Source organism: Suricata suricatta, chromosome 13 (genome assembly GCF_006229205.1).
Source record: "Suricata suricatta isolate VVHF042 chromosome 13, meerkat_22Aug2017_6uvM2_HiC, whole genome shotgun sequence".
Lineage (NCBI taxonomy): Eukaryota > Metazoa > Chordata > Mammalia > Carnivora > Herpestidae > Suricata > Suricata suricatta.
The window spans coordinates 4,450,459-4,475,801 of record NC_043712.1 but is presented as its reverse complement, the minus strand read 5'-3'; the positions used below and the strand labels follow the sequence as shown (position 1 = coordinate 4,475,801).

The window sequence follows — 25,343 nt, the reverse complement described above, 5'->3', positions numbered from 1 at the left end:
TTATCTTAGGACCTGGGGAGTCTTTCTGACTAGAGAGGTCACCGTGAATAAGTGTTGAAACAGGTCAGGACTTACTTTGGCTTTAAGGATTTTAATTTTAAGTAATCACTGCGCCCAGTGTGGGGCTCAGACTCAGAGCCCTGAGATCAAGAGTTGCACCCTCCTCCAGCCAGGCGCCTAGGACTTACTCCAGCTTCAGTGTGAAGGGCAGTGCTGATCCTGACGGGTCAGTGATTGTGGGAGAAACGACCCAGTGCTGTTTCCACCGGGCAGTCCTGATTTCTTTGGGGCGTTCCATCTGCCGGTGTATGTGGGTTCTGTTAATCGGTAAAGACCATGTCTTGCTCACACCCGCCTTCTCTCGTGTTTCTCCCTACAACCGACTTCCCGCAGCAAGTTCACGCTCCTCGGCCAGGTGTCCGTCCTGCACCTCCCGTGACAGATTCGACCACCTGACCCGATGCTGCACTTCTGGGGTTTTTGTTTTTGGTGAATGAGGGGGTCCCTTGACCTTCAGAGCCTCATACAATCCCTCCTCCCCCCCTCCTCTTTCCTTTCCCCTTTTGCCCCCTTTCGATTTCCAGATGTGACAAGCTGGAGGGAGGGCGGTGGGCGAAACATAATTTCTGCCACGTCTCTGAGCGCCTCCCCCCCCGAGCTGGGCAGCAGGAACTCGAGTGCGGGAGACGGAGCCCCCTCCTCGGCGTGTACCGGCGACTCTAAGGACCCCTCTCTGCGCCCGGCTCAGCCTGTCCGAAAAGGGGCTTCACAGTTCACGGGAAATGTATACCACCCACCTACATACCATGACATGCTTCCTGCTTTTGTAAGTTTTTCAGAGTGTGCATATTTCCCCCCCATGAATTCAGATTGCTCGCGAGGGCGGAACCTACTCCAGGCTGCCGAGTGTCCACCTCGGCTCTCCCTGCCGGTGTCTTGGCCCTCATAGTCCCTGCCTTGGAAGTGCCTGTCACTTGTGCGTTTTCTCTCCCCTTGTCAAGTCTCAAGGTTCCTTGGGCTTCTTTCCCTGGTGATGTGGATGTTATTTCAGCCTTGGTTCTTTAGAGAGACGAGAGGCAGGCCTCGCCCTAGACGCCACGAGTCCCCAGGTTTACTTCCTGACGGCAGGAGAGATGGAGGGGATGGTGGTAGGATTAACTGGGAAGTTCCAAGACGTGCCTGCCTCTTGTTTCCCGTTTTCCATTTTTCCAAAACAAAATGTCGAACGCAAGTGGAACTTCCGAGGTGAGCCATTCCCGGAAAACCCTGTTCATTGATGTTATGTTTCAGATGTGCTCGCCGCAGCCGTCGGAGAGCCAGGGTGCCGTGGAGCGGGGACCTTTCCCCCTCCCCCAGCTCCGCCTCGAGCCCCGGGTCCCTTTTAGACAGTTCCAGATGAATGACCAAGATGGGTAAGGCTGCTGCATGAACCGTCACGCGTGTAGAGACTGCCCCTGGCGGGGCTCCCGCACGGCTTCCTGGGCTGATGTGTGGAGCCCCGGGGGGCGGGGGGCGGGGGTCTGCGGCTAGACGGGGCTGGGTGGTGGCAGAGTTGGAAGTTTCGGGGCGTGTTAGTGCGGCTGCGCCAGGCGTTAGCGCTGAGCATGTAAAACTGCGGAAGGGGGCACAACTCCCTGGGACCTGTTCTTTCCGTATAGGTTTCTTTTATTTTCTCATTATTGTTTTCTTTAAAAATTTTTTAAGTTTCTTCACTCATTTTGAGAGAGACAGAGACTGTGCGAGTGGAGGAGGGGTAGAGAGAGGGAGACGCGGTCCCCAGCAGGCTCCGCGCTGCCAGCACAGAGGCTGACGTGGGGCTTGAACTCACAAAACCGAGAGAGCATGCCCTGACCCGAAAGCAAGAATTGGACGCTTAACCCGCTGAGCCACCCAGGCACCCCCCACCCCTTTATAGTGTTTTGTTTTTGCTAAAGGAGAGGATTTAAATATTAAATGCAACCGTGAACCTTTGCCATGTTGGACTTATTTTGGGAAAAGTATTGGCTTTTGCTTCCATCTGCGTACTTGACACGAGGCCAGATCTTTACTCTTCTCGCCCTCGTCAGGAAAGAAAGCAGGCTGGGAACGGCGCGGCCCATCCGCCCGCTGCGGCAGCTGGTGGGGCGGGCGCCGCGGCCCACGATCATCAACGCCGAGAACCTGAAGGGCCTGGACGACCTGGACGCCGACGCCGACGCCGGCTGGGCAGGTGGGCTGTGGGGCTGTCGGGCCGGGGCCGCCTCTGCTTGCCCGGGCTGCAGGCCCCGGCCGCGAGCCGCGCGGTGACTTGCTCACCGAGCACCGTCTTCCCTCGTGTTCCGTCTTGATCCCAGACCCATGGGAGATTTCGTGAACTTGCCAAAAAGACCTCCTGGAATGGGGAAATGAAAGAGGACCGTGAGCAGGGTGATGCGCCCCCAGCTGTGCCTCGCCTGCTTCAAGTACCGTGCCCCATCTGCCAGCCTGGTGGTTTTCTCTCAGATTGTTTTTTTTGCGCTCACGTACAAGTTAACTGCCCTGAGCGGTGCCCATTTGAACGGTGCGGTTTTGACCAGTGGATACACGTGTGCCGGCGGGTCCCCCACCCCGCCAGCCCGCCTGCCCCGGCTCCACCTGGGGCCTCCCCTCTGCTGAGGGGCGTTCCCTTCTGAGCAGTACGCCCGTGGTTCTCTGCAGTCAGCACCCAGGAGTGGGCCCGGCAGGTCAGAGGGGAGGTGCGTGTGGGGCCTGGGCGACCCCCCGGAACCTGCTCCGCGTGGCCGTGGGGAGAGTGGGGTCCCTGCGACCTCACGGCACTGCCACGTGATTAGTCTAATCTTAGCCATTCCCGTGGGTGTGTCGTGGTGTCTCCTCGTGCTTTTCATTTGCATTTTGCTGATGACTAATGATGATGAACGAATTTTCTTGTGTTATTTGGCTCCGGGTGTATTTTCTTTTTCCTGTTTGAGCGGTGGGTTACAGGCAGCCCTGGGTACGAGTGCTTGGCTACTTACGTCTTTACGAGTAACTTTCTAACCCATGAACGCTGGTTCACTTCTTTAGCACTGTTTTGATGAGCAGTTTTTTTATTTCGATGAAGGTTAATTTGTGTTTGTGTGTGTGTTTTTTTTATGGTTATTTCTTTTGTGTCCTGTCTGAAAATCTTTCTCTCTCCTTGACAGCAAAGATATCCCCTTACTTTCTAGGGTCTCAGCTCTTGGTTTTGGGGCTCTGATTGACGTTGAATTAACTTTTGTGCCTACGCGAGGAGTTGAGGCTCGCTTTAGTCCATAAGGGCGTCCGGGTCCGCGCCGCTGGTTGGGAGGACTTTCCTCCGCCTGTTGAGTTGCTCTGGCGCGTTCGCCAAAAGTCAGCTGACCAGATACGTGTGTGGGTCTGTTTCTGGGCCCTGTTTGTGTCCTCCGTGTAATGATTCATTCAGGCCACCACCAGGCTGTCCCTCTGGTCAGTCGTAGAGTCCAGGTAGTGGCAGCTTCCTGGCCTTGTTCCTTTCTCGATTATTTGACTATAAGGTCTTTTCATTCCCATATAGATTTAGGATTAACTGTTGGTATGTACAAAACGCCTGAAGGCATCTTGGGTGGGACTGTGTTAAATGTGTTTCTGGGTAAATGATACCTTGAATCTTGCTCCCGGGAACTTGGGTGAATCTCCGACTTCCCTGAGCTCTGTCTCAGTTTCCACTGTGGGTGTCTTGACCACTTGTTGAGTTTATTCCTAAGTGTATGCTGTTTGGATGCTGCTGTAAATAGCGTTGACTTTTTTTTTCACGGTGTAGTTTATTTTTTATGTTTGGTGTTCTGTAGATAATAGTTGATTTTTGCTTGTGGACTTGTTCTAGGCACTTCGCTGAGTACGCTCGTTAGTTTCACTAGTTTTAATTTCTTAGAATTTCTGAGATTTTTTTTTTTTTTAGAGGGAAAGAGCAAGAGAAGTGCACACACGTGCACAAGTGAGGAAGGAGGAGAGGGAGGGAGAGAATCCCAGGCGGGCCAGTGCGGAGCCCACGAGGGGCTCGGGGTCCCCGCCACCTGAACTGAAATCAAGACTCGGACGCTTAAACTGACTGAGCCGCCCAGACGCCCTGATTCCTTAGAATTTTCTACATAAGCCATCATGTTGCCTCTAAATAGGGATGGTTTTATGTTTCCTTTTCAGATTATGTGCCTTTTATTTCTTTTTTAAAGCCTTTTTAAAAAAATGTTTAATTTTGAGAAAGAGAAAGTACAAGTAGGAAAGGGGCAGAGAGAGAGGGAAATACAGAATCTGAAGCAGCTTCGGGCTCTGAGCTGTCAGGACAGGGCCTGATACGGGGCTCGAACCCACGAAGCGTGAGATCATGCCCTGAGCCGACGTCGGACTCTTCACTGGCTGACCTACCCAGGCGCCCCGAATCTTTATTTCTTGCCTGAATGCTGCTGCGTGGTACTTCCAGTACAGGACTGTGTTCAAGTTCTTTGTTCCTGATCTTGGGGAGAAAACGTTTCGTGTTTCACCATTAAATCTGATGTCAGCTGTAGGGTGTAGGGTGTTCTTTATCAGATTGAGGGGTTTCCTTATATTTCTAGCTTGCTGAATGTTTTCTGAATCACAAATGGGTATTGAATTTTGTTAAATAACTTTTCCTGTTCTGTGATCATAAGATTTTTATCCTTTATTTTGGTAATCTGGTGGCTTGCATAGATTTCTTTTTCTTTTTTACTGGAGAGTGTGGATGAATGGGGAAGAGGGGCAGAAGGAGAGAGAATATTCCCAGCAGCATCCAGGCTCAAGTGTTGAGTCTGATGCTGGGCCCAGTCCCACGACCCTGGGATCATGACCTGAGCCGAAATTAAGAATTGGACACTCAACTGACTGAGCTACCCAGACAGCCCACACCAGTGCATTTTTTTAATGTTAAACCAACCTTGCCTTCCTAGAATTAGCTCCACCTTTTGGTATTCCTAGATTCGATGTGCTGATGTTTTATTAAGGTTCTTGGCCTCTATGTCCATGGTGAATATTGGTCTCTTTTTAAAGTATCTTTGTTGGGCTCATAAGATGAGTTGGAAAATGTTCTGTCTCTACTTTCTGGAAGTGTTTCTGTAAGTTTGGTATTATTTCTCCCATGAGTGCCTGAGAGACTTCACCAGTGAAATAATGTGGCCCTGGTATTTTCTTTGTGGCGACATTTGTAAAAGTAAGTTTAAGCTGTTGTGATTTCCTTTGTTGTTTTGTGTCAGTATTTGGTAAGTTGTGTTTTTGAAGGGACTGGTTTGTTTCTTGTGCTTGGATTTATTGGTATAAAGTTGTTGATAGTAACTCCTTTTCCTTTTGATGTCTGTAGGCTCTGTAGTGATGGACCTCTTTCATTCCCAGTAATCGGAGAATTTGTATTGTTCTTTTTCTTTCTTCTGCCAAGGACTTATTGGTTTCATTAATCTTTCACTAAGAGGCAGTTTGGAGCTTTAATTTTCCCCATTGTTGGATTGTTTTTTATTTCATTTTATCTGTTCATTTTAATTATTGGGGCTGTCTAGATTTCTCATTTAATTCCATTATAGTCAGAGAGCAGACACTGTATGATTTCAGTTCTTTTCAGCTTACTGAGACTTGTTTTATGATCAGGACATGATATTTCTTCATCAGTATTCCAAGTGCATTTCAGAAGAATGTGTAATCTATGGCTGTTGGTTATTACGTCTGTAAATCTCAGTTTGGTCCCTATCAAGGCTGTGGAAGTGTCTTTCCCATCTTACATAGTACCTGATAGGTTTGTCTTCTCCTCTCCGCTACTGAAAATGAAGCATTAACTTCTGCACTGTGACTGTGGACTTGTCTGCCTCTCCCTTTACTTCTCTCAGTTTCTGGCTCATTGATTTCAAAGCTATTATTAGGCATATGCACATTCACAGTCTTTATGAGTGACACATTGACCCTTGGTATTATTTTCAGATGTCCTTTGTCACCGGAAGTGCTTCTGGGAGCCTGTCTTGTCCCACGTTACTATTATTGTTCTAGTGTAAACGTGTCTTTTTTCTTTAATCTCTTGGCTTTCCACCCATTTGTGTGTGTGTGTCAACTGTTGATCTAGATAGCATATAGTTGTCCTTGGTTTTTCATCAAGTCTGCTTTGTAATTGTATTGGACTTTTTGCCTTTTTTCAAAGATAGAGCACATAAAACAAATTTCATATGCCATAAAAGGTACCCTTTTGAAGTCTGCAATTCAGTGATGTTTAGTATATTGACAAGTTTGTGCAGCCGTTTCCACTGTCTGTTTTGAGAACACTTCCATCACCCACAGATCACTCTTCCCCCAGCCCCGCACATGGCCCCTGGTGACCACTGAGCTACTTTCTGTCTCTGTGGTTTACTTGTTCTGGGCATTTCATACAAATGGAAGCGTACTATATAGGATGTGGCCTTTCATGTCTGGCGTCTCTCGCTGAACCTGTTTTCCAGGGTTCATCTAGCTGAGGGGGTGTGTCTGCATTCATTTGTATGGTCAAAGCGCTGTTCCCACATTGTGTGTGCCCACTTGTCAGCTGATGGGCACTTCCTGCCCCTGAGCTGCTCGGGAGTGCCCCAGGGCCCAGCAGCAGCTCACACATCCCACCGGCCGAGTCTCTGTGCTGCCGGATCGGGTTCCTGTCTTGTTTGGCCTGCCTTCGCTCTCTCTGCTGTACTTCCAAATCCATTTATCAAATAATACTCTGTCCAGGTTTAAGAACTGTTATCTGACCTGGCTGCTTGCTGTCCCCGGAAGCCAGAGGTGTCCCTCACTTTATCTGCAGTGTCTGGCTGGGTGGCCCTCCTCCTCAGTTGGGCCGGGACAAGCCCCGACCGGAGGAACCCCTCCCCCCCAGTGTGGCACGCTGAGCACGGCTGAGCCTTGGCTTGCTCGTTCTCCCTGGCCCTCCCCCGCTGCAGGCCTGCACGAGGAGGTGGACTACTCCGAGAAACTGAAGTTCAGTGATGATGAAGAGGAGGAGGAAGTTGGGAAGGACGGCAGGCCCAAGTGGTAAGGATGCCCCCCCAGCCCTGCCCACGGCTTGATCGCAGCCGGAGGCACGCGCGTCGGTGCCGGGCACGGTGCCAGGTGCATTGCCTGGTCGCCCCGGCAGCCTCACCGGGGCGGATTTGGTTTCCATTCTGTGGATGGGACAGCAGGGCGGGACGGAGCCAGGGTGTGTGCCCCGGCACGGTTGGCTGGCGGGCCGGCCGCGTCCTTGCGGTTTTAACCACCGTGCCAGTGTAGACCGGAGCGAGTGTGTGCACCCCGTGTTCTGCAGGTGACTTCTGTGGGTGGGGTGCCCAGAAAGGCTACTCTGGCCACGCAGGAGCTGACTCTCGGACTCCAGGGCTGTGCATGCCGGAGCGCGTCAGGGATCAGCAGGGGACGCCAGATTCCTGGAGCTTTCTCGGCCCCTTCAGTCGTCTCCTGTCTAGATCGTTTCATTGCCTTCATTTCACTTGATGACGCCTTTTGGAGAATACTTGATTGTAGTCTGGTGCCTCTAGTTTTTGTTCTAATATCAGTAGAATGATTGGCCAGGACATCCTTATTTTCATTTATTTATTCAAGTTTTATTTGTTTTGAGAGAGAGCATGAGCAAGGGAGGGGCAGAGCAAGGGAGAGGAAAGGGAGAGAGGGAGAATCCCAAGTGAGCTCTACACGGTCAGCATGGAGCCTGATGTCGGGCTCGAACTCACAAACTGTGAGATCATGACCTGAGCCGGAACCAGGAGTTGGCTGCTTAGCTGACTGAGCCCCCAGGGGCCCTGCTTTTATTATTTATTCATTAAAAAATTTTTTAAATGTTATATTTGAGAGAGACAGACAGCATGAGAGAGGGAGGCACAGAGGAAGAGAGGGAGACACAGAATCGGAAGCAGGCTCCAGGCTCTGAGCTGTCAGCACAGAGCCCAACATGGGGCTTCAAGTCACGAACCGTGAGCTCCCGACTTGAGCTGATGTCAGACGCCCAGCCTACTGAACCACCCAGGCGCCCCTTGATGGTTTCCCTTTTGTCCATTTTATTGTCCACAACTGTTTACAGAGCTAAGTCTACGAGTTTTTTTTTTTTTTTTTTTTTGGTTATTCCATGGTCCTCACCTCAGAGCCCTCTGGCAGGAGCTGGCAATGACCTAGTTAACTAATTAATGGAGGCTTCTCTAATTTGTTTTAATGCTGTGTGATTTTAACCGAAGTTTTGGATGCACTTGGGAAATACCAATTCTTGGAACACTAAGCTCAGAAGGCATTGTGAGCAAGAATTTACATCAAAGCAAAGACCTAAAGTTTTACAGACTTCTGGAAGAGCAGGACACTCTGTTCCTTGTCTCTTTCAGTTGATCTGAACTGAATATTCAGCCGAAGGAGTTAGGCATGGGTCTGGACACAGCTCTGCTGCTGACCGTGACCGAGCGCGTCTCTGGTGGAGGGACCCGCAAACCCTCCCCCACCCCTACCCCGCTGAATCCGACCTTGTCGCGGTGTTCTTTGAGTGGCTTGTGAGTCTCCTCCTCCAAGCTCCCAGGGCCTCCTTCCGTCTCGCCTCCCCCTGTGACGGGCTCCTGCCCCTTCCCTGGGTCCACCCCTTCCTGCTCGCTGTCTCGGGGCCACCAGCACCACATCCTTTCTCTCTGGACCACGCAGGGGCCGGCCGGCTCGCTGCCTTCCTTCACACTGCACCCACGTCATCTTTCCTGCTGGGTCCGGAGCCTCGTGCGGTTTCTGAGCCTCTCAGGGTGAAGTCGGGGCGCTGGCCCCGGCTGCCCTGCTGGCATCTCCCCTCCACCCTCCTCACGCGTGTGTGCGGGGACACATGCAGAGTGCACGCACTGGCCACACTGCCTCCCCGCTTTCCTCAGAACTCCTCCATCGGTGCCGGGCACTTGTTTTGCATAAAAGAGGTGCTCGGTCCGAGCACACGGGTGTCCCCGGCCCCTTTGTTTCCCCTGCAGCAGGTGAAGGTGAGCGCGGGCCAGGTCTCCGTTCCCTTGGAGCCTCCGTTTGGAGCCGCTCTCCTTTCGTGTCTGCTTGCCTTCCTCCTCGTGGTCTCTGTATTGGCATCATTCAGGGCACCGTCTTTTGCCGTTTTGAGGAAAATAGATTGAGCCCGTCCTTTATGCAAAGCCCAGGGAAGGAGCCCTAGGATGGACCTTCCTGTGGGATCGTAGGTTCCCGTCTACTCCGTCCGCCTGGGAAGACAAATCCCCAGCCCCTCAGACTCCGTTTCCAACCCTTTAAAATGGGGGTGAGGGCTTGTATTCCCGTAAACCAAGTTCTGGGCGTGAGGCATTCTGCCCAGAGCTTTGCGAGGAAGAGGGACTCGGTCAATGTCCGTGCCGGATTTTGGTGTCCTGTCAGCCGTGGGGGGCTGGCTGGGTCTGTCGGAGGGAAGGACAGTGGTACGTGGGCCGCTGGCGTGGGAGCTCCCGCGCTGCGACGCGTAGGGTCAGACCACACTCACACTCGCTGCGGTCTGTCCTAGGGGCAGCCGGGACCCCCGGCGGCAGCGGCAGCTGTCCATGAGTGCCGCGGACAGCGCTGAGGCTAAGCGTCCCCAGGAGGAGGGAAAGGACTGGGGCGAAGCAGTGGGTGTGGCCCGTGTCGTCCGGAAAGTGCCAGAACCTCAGCCACCTTCTAGGAAGCTTCACAGCTGGGTGTCCGGCCCAGACTACCAGGTACCGTGGGCGCGGGCAGGGTTCCGTGCATGGGGTTAGCTGGGGGGCGCACACGCATACATAAAAGTCCTAGGTGGACGTTTCTTTCTTGTTTTAATGAAAAAATTTTTCTTTTAAGATCTTGAAACAGTTACAAACTTACAGAAAAGTAGGAAGCGCGTGCGAAGGATATTTTCCTCTGAATTGTCAGTAGAGTAAGTTGCCAAGCCGACCAGGCCCTGTCACGGCAGAACACGTTGGTGTCTATTTTCTACCTCAGTCAGAACCAGGAAGTTACTGCCCTCTGATCCTCAGACCCTGTCCGTCTTGTGCCACTTGTCCCACTGACTGTTCCGGAAGAGCCCGGTTCAGAGTCACATGCCGCCTTCAGTCTAAGATAGCCCCTCAGCCTTCCTTAACTTCCGTGGCTTGGGCACCTGCAGGCCAGTAATCTTGTAGAACGCACCTCGCGTGCCGTTTATCTGGTGCTTCCTCACGATTAGGTTCCAGGTTTCTGTTTTTGCCAGAATCTCTCAGAAATGACACTGGCTCTTCCTGCATCCCGCCAGGTAACAGTGATTCTGCTCTGGCCACCCGCTGACATCCTTCCCTCTGATCTCTTGACCAAGGTCATGATGTCTGCCTGACTTCACGTTGTGGGGCTTCTCTCTTCCACATTCGTAGTTGATAATTTTGTGGGGAGATATTTGAGACTGAGTATCCTGTTTCTCATAAAACTTCGAATTTATTAAAATTTCTTAGATATTTATTTATTATTTTTGAGAGGGAGACAGTGCGAGCATGGGAGGAGCAGAGAGAGAGGGAGACACAGGATTGGAAGCAGGCTCCAGGCTCCGATCTGTCAGCACCGAGCCCGATGTGGGGCTTGAACTCACAGATCGCGAGCTCCTGACCTGAGCCGAAGCCGGATGCTCAACCGACTGAGCCCCCCAGGCGCCCCTCACATTTATTGATCTGCATCACTGGGTTATAATCTGTTCCTCTCATTGTTTGGTTTGAAGCCCCGAGTCTTTCTGACCTGGTTGTCGGGAGCCTCCTCAGCTGGCGTCTGTCCTTCTACGTCTCCGTCCTTAATGAACAAAATTCCTAGCTTTCTGAGAAGACAAGCTTTTTTTTTTCCCCACCTTTTTTTCTTTAAAAAATTTTTTTGTTTCAAGTAAGCTTTATTTACACCCATTGTGGGGCTTGAACTCATGACCCTGAGATCAAGAGTTGCCCATTCTACTGCCTGAGCCAGCCAGGCCCGCAGGGGAAGCTGTTCCAAGCTCATCTTGTCCTTCCCCGCCTTGGTCTGGAATCGGCCCTTGGGATAGTTAGACACCAGTGTGTGGTCACCAGGGGTGCCCACTGCTCCTGGGCCCTCTGGGTGGACAGAGTGAGGGTGTGTGTGTGTGTGTACGTGTGTACGTACGCACGCACACGTACACACACGTCTGTGTCTTTATTACTCCTGTGTCAGTGCGGAGGACCATGAGTTTGCGGTCCAGCCCGGTGCTCTCCCACTGCGTGCCTGTAAGTCGTCTCTCCAGCAGGGGGCATCTGTTACGTTGTCCCCGGTCTTCACCGTCCCCCTGTGTCCCTTGTTAAGATGCCTCACTCCCTCACTCAGCCGCCAGTGTCGGTCCCCCCACTCCCAGCCCCATGGGGGCCCTGAGTCTCCCCGCTGGGCCCTGCTCCTTGTGAGTGCCCTCCTCCCCCAGTGTGGTGCGGCTCTCACTCCCACACCAGCCCCGTCTCCACTTGGACACCCTTCTCTCCCTGCCTGGGCTCTGCCCACCTGCTCCTCACCACCGTGGGTCCCTGGAGCCAGACACGCCACACCCCACGACTCCATGACTTCGGGACTGAATTGTGCAGGAGGCGCAGGGGTGGGTGGGAGAGGCATTGATTTAAAGATATTTGGCAGAAAAGAACAAACTTGCCTTTTTTTTTTTTTTTTTTTTTTGGAGAGAGAGAGAGAGAGAGAGAGAGAGAGAGAGCTCTCGAGCAGTGGAGGGGCAGAGGGGCAGAGAGAGAGAAATCTTAAGCAGGCCCAGTGTGGAGCCCAACTAGGTCAATCTCACAACTGTGAGATCATGACCTGGGCTGAAATCAAGAGTCGGACGCTTGACTGAGCCACCCAGGCTCCCCAAACTTGCCACTTTTCATGCTGTTTGCCATTTAAGAGACTCTGGTTCCATGTCTTATAAAATGAAAATACGTTTATCTTCAGGTTTTTACATTTTTTAATTATTATTATTTTATTATTATTATTATTTCGTGGAGAACCAGGTACTGTGCTAGGTACAAGGGAAACAAAACTGAAAGAAAACTGGCACAGAGCTAGTGCACCTGGCTGACTCAGTTAAGCATCTGACTCTTGATTTTGACTCGGGTCATGATCTCACAGGTTCATGAGATCAAGCCCCGTGTTGGGCTTTGGGCTGACAGGGCAGAGCCTGCTTGAGATTGTTTCTCTCTTAACCGGCGCCCCCCCCCCCCCAATAAATAAACATTAAGAAAAAAGTGACACAGAACTATTCTTGAAATTAGTCCAAATTTCATTCATATATTTAGGGTGGGTCAATATGCAAAGAAGATTAAAAAAATTTTTTTTGTTTTTACTTTTTATTTATATTTGAGAGACAGAGTGTGAATAGGGGAGGATCAGAGAGAAAGGGAGACACAGAATCTGAAGCAGGTTCCAGGCTCTGCGCCAGCTGTCAGCACAGAGCCCGACATGGGGCTCGAACCCACGAACTGTGAAATCATGACCTGAGCTGAAGCCAGATGCTTAACCAACTGAGCCACCCAGGCGCTCCTCATTTTTTTTTGAAGTTTTATTTATTATCGAGACAGAGAGAAACAGCATGAGCAGGGGAGGGTCAGAGAGGGAGGGAGCAGAATCTAAAGGAGGCTCCAGGCTCCAAGCCGTCAGCACAGAGCCTTATGCGGGGCTCAAGAACTGTGAGATCGTGACCTGAGCCGAAGTTGGCCGGTTAACCAGTGGAGCCACCCAGGTGCCCTAGAAGATTTCATTTTGATCTGCTCTTAAGAACACTGTGAATTAACTGAGTCAAGAAAGAAAAAATATAATCGTATGCATTCAGATTTCTGAAAAGTTCAAATATTTTGCAGAGCGTGGCATCTGTGCGATGGTAGCTAACGTTAGGGCAGTGCAGAGGGCACGGTGGAAGTCTCGATGGGGGCATCGGGCGGTGCCCGCTCCTCCCTGGGAGCCCCAGGGGCGAGGCGGGTGATGGTGAAGGCTCCGTGGCACCGCTGTGGCCAGTGCTCGAGAGTCCGGACAGGGCTGGTCAGGGGCGACGTGAAGGGAACGTGGGCACCTCGGCCCCAGTCGGGTCGTGTGAGCACTCTCTCCCGCCTCCAGCTGGAGGTCCCCGGGCTTTGACCATCGTCCCTGTTGTCTGAGGAGAAGTCCGCTTTCAGGCGGAACGTCCTTAACTGCGGTAGCCGTGCTGCCCCGCGCTTGTGTGCAGGGCTCGGGCGCGTCCCCCAGAAGGCCCAGACCTTGGGAGTGTGTTTCAGGACTCGTGACGGATCTGTGTGGTGGCGGCACCAGGCAGGCTGTGTCGTGATGGTCCCCTCGCCAGAGTCCCCGTGGCCGGGGGCCCGCTGGGTGCTGCTGGGTGGTCTTCGTGCTCCCTGCAGATCAGGGAGAGACGTGCCCAGGGTGGAGTCGGCTTCCCAGGGTGGCCGTCCAGTAGTCAGTGGCCAGCGAGCCACTCGGAAGGGGGTGAAGTCGCCAGGAGAGGTGTTTTTAGATGAAGCGTCACTTTGTAACCATTCCTTGGACTGTGCCTTAGTTTCTCCTACCTCCTTATTCCCAGAGACATCTGTATTTTTACGGGGGAACAGTAGACCCGTTTGGCCACTCGGGATGGGCGTGTGCCCCCTGCTCCCACTCCCGCTAGCCGAGGGGGCCCTGATCCGGTGTGCCCCTTAGTGGTGGGGGCGGCCGGGTGCCGTTCCCTGGGCGGGCCTTCCCTGCACACCCACCGTCCCGAGGGCCTCCTCTCCCCAGCTCACACGTGGGGAGCTAAGGGAGGGAGGGCTGGCTCTCGCCGCCACCTCACTGCCAGTTAGGAAAGGGCCAGGCGGGTTGGAAGCCCAGGTCACCGAGCGCACGAGCGCCGCCCCTCTAGGTGCCCAGGGGTCTGGGGAAGGAGACCGATCCCATGGTGGGGCCCCCGTCTCCTGGGTTTGGGGCCCGCAGTTTCCTCAGACTCGGTTCTCTTGGCAGAAGTCGTCACTGGGCAGCGTGTTCCGGCAGCAGTCGGTGGAGGACAAAGAGGACAAGCCACCCCCACGGCAGAAGTTTGTGCAGTCAGAGATGTCCGAGGCCGTGGAGCGAGCCCGCAGGCGCCGGGAGGAGGAGGAGCGGCGAGCCCGGGAGGAGCGGCTGGCCGCCTGCGCCGCCAAGCTCAAGCAGCTGGACCAGAAGTGCAAGCAGGCCCAGAAGGCGGGCGAGGCCCCGAAGCCGGCGGAGAAGGAGGTGCCCCGGTCCCCGGGCACCGAGAAGGTGCCCCCACAGGAGAACGGCCCTGCTGCCCGCAAAGGTGGGTGCTGGGCCCCCGGACTGGACCCCGTGGGCTGTCCGCGCCGCCCTGCCTTCCTAGCTCCGCCCATGGTCGTTCTTTCGGCCCGGGTTCACATCCTGTTTCAGGTTCTCGAACCGGCCGGCTACGGCCCCTCACCTCCCTGGTGCCTGTTTCCTCACCTGTAAAATGGGCCGGGATTAGCGTACCCTTCCCCACACGTGGGGATCGCGCACAGAAGGCGCCTTGTGCCACTTCCCTGTGCGGGAAGCGTGTGTGCCACCCGCCTTGTCCTCCTTCCGTGTCTCCTCACCGCTGCTCGCCCAGGGATGCGGGCGGCGGAGCACCTGCCTGCAAGCACAGCGTCCTTCTGAGTTCATTTAAGAAAACCACACAGTGGGGGACCTGGGCGGCTCGGTCGGTTAAGCGTCCAACTCCTGACTTCTGCTCAGGTCGTGATCTCATAGTTCGTGGGATCGAACCCCAAGTCGGACTCCGTGCTGAGACAGCATGGGGCCTGCTTGGGATTCTCTCCCTCCCTCTCTCTCTCTCTCTCTCTCTCTCCCTCTCTCTCTCCCTCTCTCTCTCTCCCTCCCTCTCTCTCTCTCTCTCCCTCTCTCTCTCTCTCTCTCTCTCTCTCTCTCCCTCTCTCCCTCCCTCCCTCCCTCTCTCTCCCCATGCCCCTCTTTCGCTTGTGTTTGCGCATGCGTTCTTTCTCTCAAAAAAGAAAATCTCCAAGGACCTTTGTGACGTTGGGAAAAGCCGCATGCTCCTTAGAGTACCTCTCTCCTGGCCTGCCTTCTGAGAGGGCGGATTACATGGCCCCTTAAGAGGTGACAGCACTGCACGGCAGAGGGCGTCTTGTAGCAGTTGGGAAGAGCGAGCCCAGCTCTGCTGTGACCTTAACTGAACTAAAACCAACTCCATTTAGGAGAGGAGGGCCCGATGTTCGTTTCAGGCCCTGGAAGCTTCTCGGGTGGGTTGTATTCGTGGCCGTGGTCTGCTGGTCCTCAGGCCCCTTCTGGCCGAGGAACTCCAAGTAACGGACCACCGTCCTGCCCATTGCCTCTCGCCGGGGCCCGGCCGCGGCCCGCGCTGGGGAGAGCCCAGAGGTGGGGGCCGGGGCGTGAGCGCGGCCGGTGGAGGCTGGTGTTCGGGGCGGGCCTGGGGGCTGTGTGGGCCCCTGCCCTCTGCTGCCTCCGTGTTCCCCTGGTGCTGCACGGGCGGTCCCTGGGGCTTTGCATCGAGGTTTGTGGTCCCCTGGGGTAACATCCCGAATGCAGATGTCACTTGTGCTTCAGTGAAGCTAAAGGAAAGGGGGGGAAAGTAGAGCTGGGGCGGGGCAGGAAGGAAGGGACTTTGAGAGCGCAAGCAGATGGGAAGCTGTGTCCAGCAGTCGCTACCGGCCAGGCCGTGTTTTTTGTTTCTTTGGTTTTCTTTCTTATTTATTTATTTATTTAGAAAATTAAAAAAATTTTTTTTATTTGTTTCTGAGAGACAAAGACAGCATGAGCAGGGGAGGGTCAGAGAGAGAGGGAGACACAGAATCCGAAGCAGGCTGCAGGCTCTGAGCTAGCTGTCAGCACAGAGCGTGATGCAGGGCTCGAACCCACAAACCGTGAGATCTGACCTGAGCCGAAGCCGACAGCCAGCCGACTGAGCCGCCCAGGCGCCCTCAGGCAGAGTTTTAAGGGCCTTACATGGCTGCCTCACCGACGGCTCACAAAGGCCTGTGGGGATGGACTGAGTCGCTGTCCTCCCTCTACAGCGGAGGCCACCGGCCAGGGGAGGCGCGGTGACTTGCTGGCCACAGGGCCTTCGGCTGCGTTGACCCGTGGCGCTCAGGTGACGGATGTGGGCCGAGGCCGAGCTGGTGGCTGTCTCGTTTGCCGGGGTCCTTGTCAGTAGAACCTTTCTCATGTAGAGCCAGATCTCTCGACCCTTAGCTCTCACCACGAAAGTGATGGTGCCGTGGGGAGTCCATGAGCTCGCGCCCCGCCTGTGCCCCCGGGACCCAGCGCCTGCTGGAAGCGTGGGGCGCGCCCCGCTTCCGTGAGCTTGCTGCAGCCGTCTGTCTCCTTGCTTGTGCTCTAGGCTCTCCTGAGTTTCCTGCCCAGGGAGCCCCCAGCACGTTTTCGGAAGAAGGCCCCGCGGCCCCTCCGGCTGTGGCTCAGAGCGGCAGCGGTGAGGAGGGCACCAGGGAGGCTGGGTCTCCGGCCCAGGAGTTCAGCAAGTTCCAGAAGTCGCTCCCTCCCAGATTCCAGCGGCAGCAGCAGCAGCAGCAGCAGCAGCAGCAGGTAAACAGATCTGACTGCGGAGTGGATGTCACCGGCACCGACGTCAGGAGCCTTGGGAGATGCGCCCGGGGCACGTTTCGTTCTCCGCGCAGTCTCTCCGGTGGATGGGCAGCGCTGCCGTCGGTAGCGTCGTCCCCCGTCGGGTGTCGGCGAGGCAGCGTTCGCGGCGTGAGCCCTCACTCGGTGCAGTTCAGCTGCAGCGCGGTGTCGTCATCAGTGTTGCCCGGCCCGGGACCGCCCCAAGGAGGAAGGGGACCCGGGAGGGCTCGGAAAGCTGGCAGAGAGCTGTGCTAGCTTTGGGTTAAGGATGGAGGTTTGTGGGGGTTGAGTTGAACTGGTGTGCATTCTGATCCTAAATGTGTGGCTTCTCTGGTCGAGTGTGGCCCCCGATGGGCCAGGAACAGTAAATACCGGCCTCCCCGTGGCAGTGAGGGTTTGTGGCACCTGCAGTCTGCGTTACTGGCCTTATTGGTGTCCTCTTTATCAGTGGGTTTTTTTTTTTTGTTTTTAAATGGAGCCAAGAAAGCCTTTATTGGGATCTGCGATTCCCAGGTGAAGTTCCATGACCCCGGGAGTGGGGAGTCAGGGAAGTCGTGCCTGGTAGGCGATGGGCGGGGGGTTTTATGGGTGAGGGGGTTCTGGGTTTCTCTTTATCAGTGTTTTGTAAGCTTTGAAAGGGACCTGCTCTTCGCCCCGGCGAGGATTCCGTGGGTGATGGGTGTAGCCGCACCGGCCTCTGGCGGCCAGCTCACAGCGCTCTGGGCCGTGGCGTGTGTGTCCCAGGAGTGCCAAATGACGGACAGGCAGTTCCCCATGAGCACTGCACTCCGGAGTGGGGGGCAGTGGCGGTGGGGGCAGATGAAATGTGGATATCACTAGCCCCGCTGCGAGATGTGCAGGAAGTCATCCTTGGTAATTGAGAGCCTGGCTCAGAACATGTGCGCCTCAGGGAAACACATCAGGATCTCCAGCCTTTTCCGGAATCTCATTTAGTTGCCTGTAAAGCCTTCAACCCCCCACTCTCCTTTCGCAAGCGCATCAGGTCTTGAGCTATAGACACGAAGCGACATTCATCTTGTGCTTTGACGGTGTTATGGAGTGAGCCAGCTCCGTGCGGCCACTCACCAGCTTGGTGGAGCACCGCTGATCGGGAATGTATCTGGGGTGACTCCAGCCAGACACCCCAGCAAGAGCTCCTCTGTGTCACGCTTCTGGGGGCCCGGGACGGGGAAGTCCTTCCTTAGGAAGAGAAAGGCGTCTGAAAGCCCCAGGATGGCCAGTGGAGGCTGGCGGACAGACTGTCTGGTCAGGTTCCCTGGGGGGCCTGGGGTCCAGACGGAGGCCCCCAGCCGAGAGCTGTGTTTAGTGAGTGCTGGTGAGTGCCCACAGAGCCAGCCTGGGAGTCCAGCTCGGGCCCTCTGGTTCGCAGATGGGAAGGGGACGGCTGGGTCCACTTTTCCTGTCTGACTCTGCACCCAAGTTCTGCCAGCATGCTGGCTCTGGGTGCCCTTGAAGGGGCAGCCCCTGAGGTCATGGTGCGGAGGGGCGGGGCTGGACCTGAGCCCTCCCCGGGTCAGGGACCAGACTTTGGAGGTTTTGCCGACCTTCACCCATTTGCACAGTGAACTTGATGTGGAGTCTCTTATGGTTTTGCGAGGGAGACCAGCGGCCCCAAACAGCCACCTGCTGCTAGTGCTACAGAGGGGAAGGTCCAGTGATGCAGAGCAGAGGCAGGGCGTTTTAGGTGGGAACCTGAACAAAGAGCAGGGGTGATCCGGGGTGGAGGGAGCAGGAAGCCTCTAGACGGAGGGCCCAGGGTGTAGCCAGGGCCCCGTGTGGCCTGGCTGTCGTGCGCAGGGACGCTGGTGGCTAGTTGGGCAGGTCACGTGGCGCCTGGTGGGATCGGGCTGTTCCACGGAGGGCTGTGGGGCGCCGTCCGAGACTCCTAAAGCCAGGGAGTAGTGTGACTGGGTGTGGGTGTGGGTGTGCTGTATGTGTATGGGGTATATGTGTGAGAGTGTGTGGTGTGTGGGGGGGGGATGTGTACACATGCACAGTCTCTGCCCCGAGGCCCCTGTCTGACCTGCTCTTCCCCCCCCAGGAGCACCTGTACAAGATGCAGCACTGGCAGCCGGTGTACCCCCCACCTTCCCACCCGCAGCGGCCCTTCTACCCCCACCACCCCCAGATGCTGGGCTTCGATCCCAGGTGGATGATGATGCCTTCCTACATGGACCCGCGGATCCCCCCAACTCGGGCCCCCGTGGATTTCTACCCGTCCGCCCTTCATCCCTCCGGTAAGCGAGCCCCGGCCTCACCCGTAGAGCGCAGAGCGGCGTGCTGTTCTGGCTGTTGCTCTGGGACTTGGCCCCGCCTGTGAGTCATGGCCGGCTGGCGTTTTAACTTTGTTGTCCGCAGCTTGAGGCTGTGGGAGCACCAGGCACCCAGAGTCGCTGCGCACGGTCCTGATGCCGCATCACGTGTCGTTTTAATTAGTTCCGATGTCCTTGTAATGTCCCTTTTTACCCCCTGTCCTTTTTTCTTTTTTTTTTCTTAAGGAGGTGTCTCTTTCCATTCTTCATGTTTCTAGTTACTTCTCTCTTTTTTCCCTCGATTTCTCCTTTCCACGCTTTGGTGCCATTTTTAAAAAGCAACTTTTGGGTTTCTTAATTCCTTTATCTTCTTTGGTTTTGATTTCATTAATTTTCCTTATTGATTCCTTTGGAATTATCGCGTTCTTTTGGTAACTGTGTGGAGTCCTTAGCCCGCTCATTTCTGACTTGAGATGCAGCTAAGTCCCACTCTAGCTGTCAATGGCCACGAACAGGCGTTTCAAGATACAGCATTTTTGTTACAGGACAGTTTTCAATGTTCATCAGATTTTGCTTTGTCACCTTTCCTTGTTTGACGGTTTGTAATGGTAGTCATAAAGTTTCCAAACACCCAGGGTTTTAAGAATATCCCGATGGCCTCAATTTCTAACGTGGCCGATCTGTGGTCAGATACTGTTGCCTGTGTGATCTAGAACTGGGGTCAGGAGCCTTGTCTGTGAATGCCGGACAGGTATAATGTTTTGGGCCTTGAACAGCCACTCCATTTTGCTGGTGTAGACGGAAAATGACCCAGGACGATAGCGTTAACCGGGCCCGGCCGCTTTCCAGTGGGACTTTGTCCTTACAAACAGGTGGCGGCTCAGGTTTCACTCAGGGGCTTGCCAGTGCCGGCGAGCTCCCAGTGCACCTGGCCTGGCGTTTCCTGAGATTTCTGTTGTAGGCCGTCACGTTTGTTCACCATCCTGCGTTTTCTTGAAGAGAAAATGCTCCGATTGGAGGCGGTCCGCTCCGTCGAACTTGCTGGCTGTGCTCTGCGAGTTTCTGGCGCATCCGTCCCAGCTCCTTACCCGACCGCTTACCGAGAGGTGCGTGACACTCTCCCGCTGTGGCCGTGGGCGTGCCGGGCCCGTGGGCCCTCGCTCTGTCTGGAAGCACACAGGTTGGGACCAGTGTGTCTCACTCTCCGTGTCCTCACGTCGCACCCTGGCCGCCGTGTCCGATATTAATGTCATCATTCTGGTTTTCTTTGATGAGGACTTATTTGGTATCTTTTTTTCCATCCTTTTACCGTCTGCCTCTCTGAGCTCTTTTTCGGGGGACGGGGTGGGGGGAAACGTTTGTAGGTACAAGATGTGAATGGTTTCAGCCACTCTGAGAATCTAGGACTGTAATTGCCAAAGTGCTTCTCTTTGGATTTGGGAGATGATTACATTCAGACTTTTTACTCTCCTATTTTATACTTTCTGTTGATCTCAGCTTCTTGTACTTTTCTTCCTCCTCTTCTTCCTTTTTTGGATCAAGTTTTCCTGTACATCCGGTTGTTTTACTTCTGCCTGCTCTTCTCCTGTGGTGGTGGTTACAGGGTGTTCTGATCCGTACCTGGGCCTGGCAAAGGCCGCTCGGCGCCCTCACCCTTCACCCGAGCTGAATAGCTCATCAGTCTGACTTCTGAGCCCCCCAAATTTTAGTTCCTGTTTCTGCGCCACCGGATTGGCCACTGTTTCTGCTGCGTCTTGTAGTTTGTGCTTCTGCAGACGCTCCCGTCCCTGATGAGTCCTCCCCGCGTGCTCCTCCAGGGCGCCCCACGCTCCTCCCCCAGGGCGCCCCACGCTCCTCCCCCTGGGCGCCCTACGCTCCTTTGCAGGGCACGTTCCGTCGAGTTCCTCAGGAGGTCTCGCCGGCAGTAGGTCTTCTCAGTAGGTCTTCTCGGCCTGCACAGCCTCTATGACGCTCTTCCTCTGGCTGGTGGGGAACTCTGGGCTGGCACCTGGATCTTCCAGGTCGCGGGAGGCAGGGTCCCGTTGTCTTCTAGCTCCCATTGCTGCTGAGGGCGATCCGTGTCCTCTCTGACTGCTCTAAGATCTCGTCTTTCCCTGGGGTTTCGTGTCCACGTGTGGTGTCCGTTTTCTCTCCAGCTGTGTCCAGTGTGTGTCTGTCTCTCTCTAATTTTATTGCCCAGTGAGTTTTTTCAGTGACTGTATTTTTTATTACCCGGCGGTCCCGGGTCCTGAGCTCAGCTCCAGCAGAGCTGTGTTCATCGTGGGTCTGGTTCGGCTTGAGTGCAGCGTCCACCCCTCCAGTTAGGTTTTTCTTGCCAGCCTAGAAGCCCCTGTTATTCCAACTTGGGGGAATTCTGCTCTGGGGTTATGAATCCAAACCCTCCTCCCCACAACCTGCCTGAAAGCCAGCACAGTTGTGCCTTCCTGGCCAAGGGAGGTTTTTCCCTAAGTGGCCCATGGGCGGCCAGGACACAGATTTAGTGATTCCTCTGTACTAAAGAGCATATACACATATATATGTTTTTTCATGTTTTTGTCTCTTTTGAGGGAGAGAGAGAGAGAGCACCCATGTGAGCAGGGAAAGGGCAGAGAGAGAGAGAGAGAGAGAGAGAGAGAGAGAGATCTCAAGCAGGCTCCACACTGCCAGTGTAGAGCCTCTGACAGGGGACTCAAACTCACAAACCGGGAGATCATGTCCTGAGCTGAAATCAAGAGTCGGACGTTTGATCGAATAAGTTACCCAGGTGCCCCAAAAGAGTGTAGCTTTTATTTTTATTTTTATTTTTAAAAAATTTTAAAAATTTTAAAATTTTAAAAATTTTTAAAAATTTAAAAAAACACATTATTTATTTATTTATTTTTAATGTTTTATTTATTTTTGATAGAGAGCAAGAGAGAGGCAGCATGAGTGGGGGAGGAGCAGAGAGAGAGAGACACAGAATCCGAAGCAGGCTCTAGGCTCTGAGCTGTCAGCACAGAGCCCAGCACGGGGCTCGAACCCACGGACCGTGAGATCATGACCTGAGCTGAAGTCGGACACTTCACTGACTGAGCCCGCCCCAGAGTGTAGCTTTTGAAATCTGCCTCTGACTTGAGGGCCTCGCCCTTTGAGGGGCTCTGTCTGGAGCAGTTTCTCCGTCGCAGCCCTCTGCCTTGTGCGGAAAGCCCCATCCCCTGTGCCGTGGGCGGCGGAAGGGCAAGGCCATGGTTACTGGGACTGACCGTGTTACCCTGTTCCTCCAGGAAGCACTGGCCCGTGACTGGGGCTCGAGCTCCCCACGGGCTTCCCGTGTTCTTGGGAACACAGCTCTGCAGGCGAAGGGTGTGCTGACATATGCTGCCCCACACGTACGTTTTTCAGGGAATAAGAGCTGTCCTGTTGCCAAAAAGAAGCCCGTGTGCCGGTGGTGTGGTGCCACGTGCCGCACGAGTGGTGTGTGACTTCGGGGCTCCAGCGCGTCCCCGCCAGGCGGCTCCCGCTAACTGTATGTTGGAGTCACGTATCCGTTGGCATTTGAACAGGGTGGTCGAGAGCGAAAGAAAGCTTTAAGGTACTGACCAAACGCAGAACCATTTTCTGGCCGGATTATCTCGTGCTAATAAGCTTTGTGAAGATAGTATTTGAAAAATCAGATCTTTTTTCGTCCACAGACTTAGGCGCAAGGGGGACCTTTAATTTCTGTGCTGCCTCGGTCCTCACTGTCCCCCGGTGGGTAGACTGGCCATGGCGCGGGGGTGAGTGGCGGGACGCCGTCCCCCCTGCTAGCTTCTATCTGTGGGACCGAGGTGCCCTCTGTCTTAATCACCTCGGGCCGCTTTAAACAGTTCCCTGTCATCTGTGCCTCCCCTCACCTCCTTTCGCCGTAGAAAAATGTGGAGTGTGGCAGTCGGTCCCAGGGCTAGAAATAAAAGGCACTGCGGCACCTGGCTGGCTGGGTCAGTGGAGCATGCAGCTCTTAATCTCAGGGTTGTGGGTTTGAGCCCCATGTTGGGTGTGGAGATTACTTAAAATCTTTTAAAAACAGAAACAAAGGAACTGATGGGGCGCCTGAGTGGCTCAGGCAGTTAAGTGTCTGACATCGGCTCAGGTCACATCTTGCAGTGTGTGATTCAAGCCCCGCGTTGGGCTCTGTGCTGACAGCTCAGAGCTGGGAGCCTGCTTTGGATTCTGTGTCTCCCTCTCCCCCGGCCCCTCCCCGCTTGTGCTCTGACTCTGTTTCTCTCTCTCTCAAAAATAAAAATTAAAAAAAAAAAAAAAAAGAACAACACCCGAATCCCTTCCTGAGGCTTGCTGCTTGGGGCTTGGAGCCAGCGGAAGCAAGCTCGCAGTCCCGGTCCGTGTGGCCGTCGGGCGCACCGCTGGCCTTCCTCGCGTCTGTGCAGGAGACCTTGGCATCTCTGCTCGCGCACAGGCCCTCGTTGCTGACGGCTCTCTAGCCTTTTGCTGACACGATGAGCTCTCTAGTTAGATATTTCCAGTTTCCATCCGCCAGTTCGATGCACGCGTCACCCGGGGTTCTGACCCTGGGAGCTCAGGTCGGACTTAGGAGGTCTCTGCACAGATCCTGGACCCCTCCTGTCACATGTGCGCGTGCCTTCCGAGGTTCCGTGTTGAGAGAACACGGAGAGCCTGGTGATGGTGAGCAGGTGGGGTGCTGTGTCCACGTGATAGAGTAACTACGGCCTCTGTGGGCCTGGGGTGCCCCTGAGATCGGAGCGCGGCTTTCTGCGCTCGCCGACGCGGGTTCATTTCTTTGCCTCGCCCTCTTCAGGACTGATGAAGCCCATGATGCCCCAGGATTCCCTCAGTGGGACTGGCTGTCGCTCTGAGGACCAGAACTGCGTGCCGCCGCTGCAGGAACGGAAGGTGGCTGCCCTCGATCCAGCCCCAGTGTGGAGCCCAGAGGGCTACATGGCACTGCAGGGCAAGGGCTACCCGCTTCCACAGCCGAAAGCCAGCGACACTTTGGCCATGGACATGCATGTCAGGTGAGATGGAACTCGGCCCTCCCAGCCTACAAGTGAAGCCAGGATATCCAATTCCTGCCGGTGCGGGGCCCCCCCGTGGACGGGGCAGCACGAGGCGGTTTGCTGCAGTGCTTCCACGCAAGAGGCGCTCACCTGCCGGTGGTGCCGGCGGTGAGGAGAGGCCCTGGGTCAGAGGCAGATCTGCTGAACCGGGGTCGGGGTGAAGGGTGGGGTCTGGCGGGGCCACGTGCCTGGGTTGTGGCTCCTTCCTGGCCAAGTGGAGCAAGCTGGCCCTGCCGGCCCCGGGCCCCAGACTCTCCGCGGACTCCCAGGCTCTACGTCGCTTGAACCAGAGGACCCCCAGCAGCCCCCACGTTCTTCACTCTGGACTCCGGGGGCCACCGACCAACCCATGACCCAGCAGCTCTGAGACGTGTTTAAAGATAGAGCAAATGTTGGTGCTTGTGGGGTTTTTTTTTTTTTTTTTTGGTCTTTTTCATTTTCTTTTAAAAAAAGATTTTTTTTTTTCTTTTTAAAATCTAAGTTCTGTGTTCAGCATGGAAACCAGGAACCAGGCTCCAATCACATTGACTGATTTTTCTGGTTCCTTTTCAGGAATGAAAGCTCTTACTCTGTTCCCCCCGGAAGGTCAGGGGGCATAGGTGCCCAGCGCGAGCTCCTTGAGGAGAGAGGGGAGGAGTTCTTGAGTGCTTTTGACAAGAAGGCCCCAGCAGACTTTGACAGCTGTGTCTCTTCTCAAAGAATAGGCCAGGAGCTTTTGTTCCCACCCCAAGAAAGTGTTCAGGAAGCGGGTGCTGCTGGGAGTCACAGCCCAGACCTCAGGTGCTCCCCGCTGGAGCCCGACTTTGCCCCAGCCGAGAAGAAGCCGGAGTACAGCAGCTGGGACACGAGCCACCCGCCAGAGGCCAGCGACACAGCCAGCGGCATCGAGAAGGGGGCGTCCCGGGAGGAGCCGCCTTTTAACGTCTCCTCGTGGGAGAAGGAAGGGGGCCCCGGCAAACAGCCGTCCCTGGAGCCCGAGTGGACCCCCGAGCCCCGCGGCCCGCACCAGGAGCAGACCAGCAGGACGCGGAGGTCGGGCCCCATCAAGAAGCCCGTCCTGAAGGCCCTCAAGGTGGAGGACAAAGAGAAGGAGCTGGAGAAGATGAAGCAGGGGCTGGGGGAGGAGAGCGCCCGCGCGGCCAAGGAGAAGGGGCCGGCTCGCCAGGCGGAGAAGGACGAGGATGAGGAGAGCGACCCCGCGCTGGCCAACTCCTCCCCCTCCCCCGTGGGGGACCAGGGCTCTGCCCGCGCCGGCGTGGGCCGCGAGGCCGGCAGGGGTGAGGAGGACGAGAAGCCGGACCGGGCCTGGGAGGGCAGACCCTCCCAGGAGTCCAGCGACACCCCCCCAACAAAGAGGAACAACTGGATCTTTATCGACGAGGAGCAAGCCTTTGGGGGCCGGGGGCAGGCCCGGGGCCGCGGGCGCGGCTTCCGAGAGTTCACCTTCCGCGGGCGGCCTGCGGGCGGGGGCCCC

At 55.1% G+C, this 25,343-nt stretch overlaps 1 protein-coding gene across 7 annotated transcripts in view; it reads left to right on the top strand.

Annotated features, from left to right (window-relative positions):
- The window catches only part of PRRC2B (proline rich coiled-coil 2B), a 57,978-nt gene that overhangs the window by 11,294 nt on the left and 21,341 nt on the right, over positions 1-25,343 (top strand). For 6 of the 7 annotated variants that reach the window (XM_029920227.1, XM_029920226.1, XM_029920225.1 and 3 more), the window contains exons 6-14: positions 585-826; positions 1,291-1,412; positions 2,067-2,209; positions 6,912-7,002; positions 9,479-9,671; positions 13,915-14,230; positions 16,304-16,506; positions 18,608-18,803; positions 23,611-23,827. In XM_029920227.1, coding sequence (XP_029776087.1) covers positions 585-826; positions 1,291-1,412; positions 2,067-2,209; positions 6,912-7,002; positions 9,479-9,671; positions 13,915-14,230; positions 16,304-16,506; positions 18,608-18,803; positions 23,611-23,827 — 1,723 coding nt within the window. The remainder of the gene's footprint in view (positions 1-584; positions 827-1,290; positions 1,413-2,066; positions 2,210-6,911; positions 7,003-9,478; positions 9,672-13,914; positions 14,231-16,303; positions 16,507-18,607; positions 18,804-23,610; positions 23,828-25,343) is intronic. The other variant, XM_029920228.1, reaches the window with a different exon arrangement.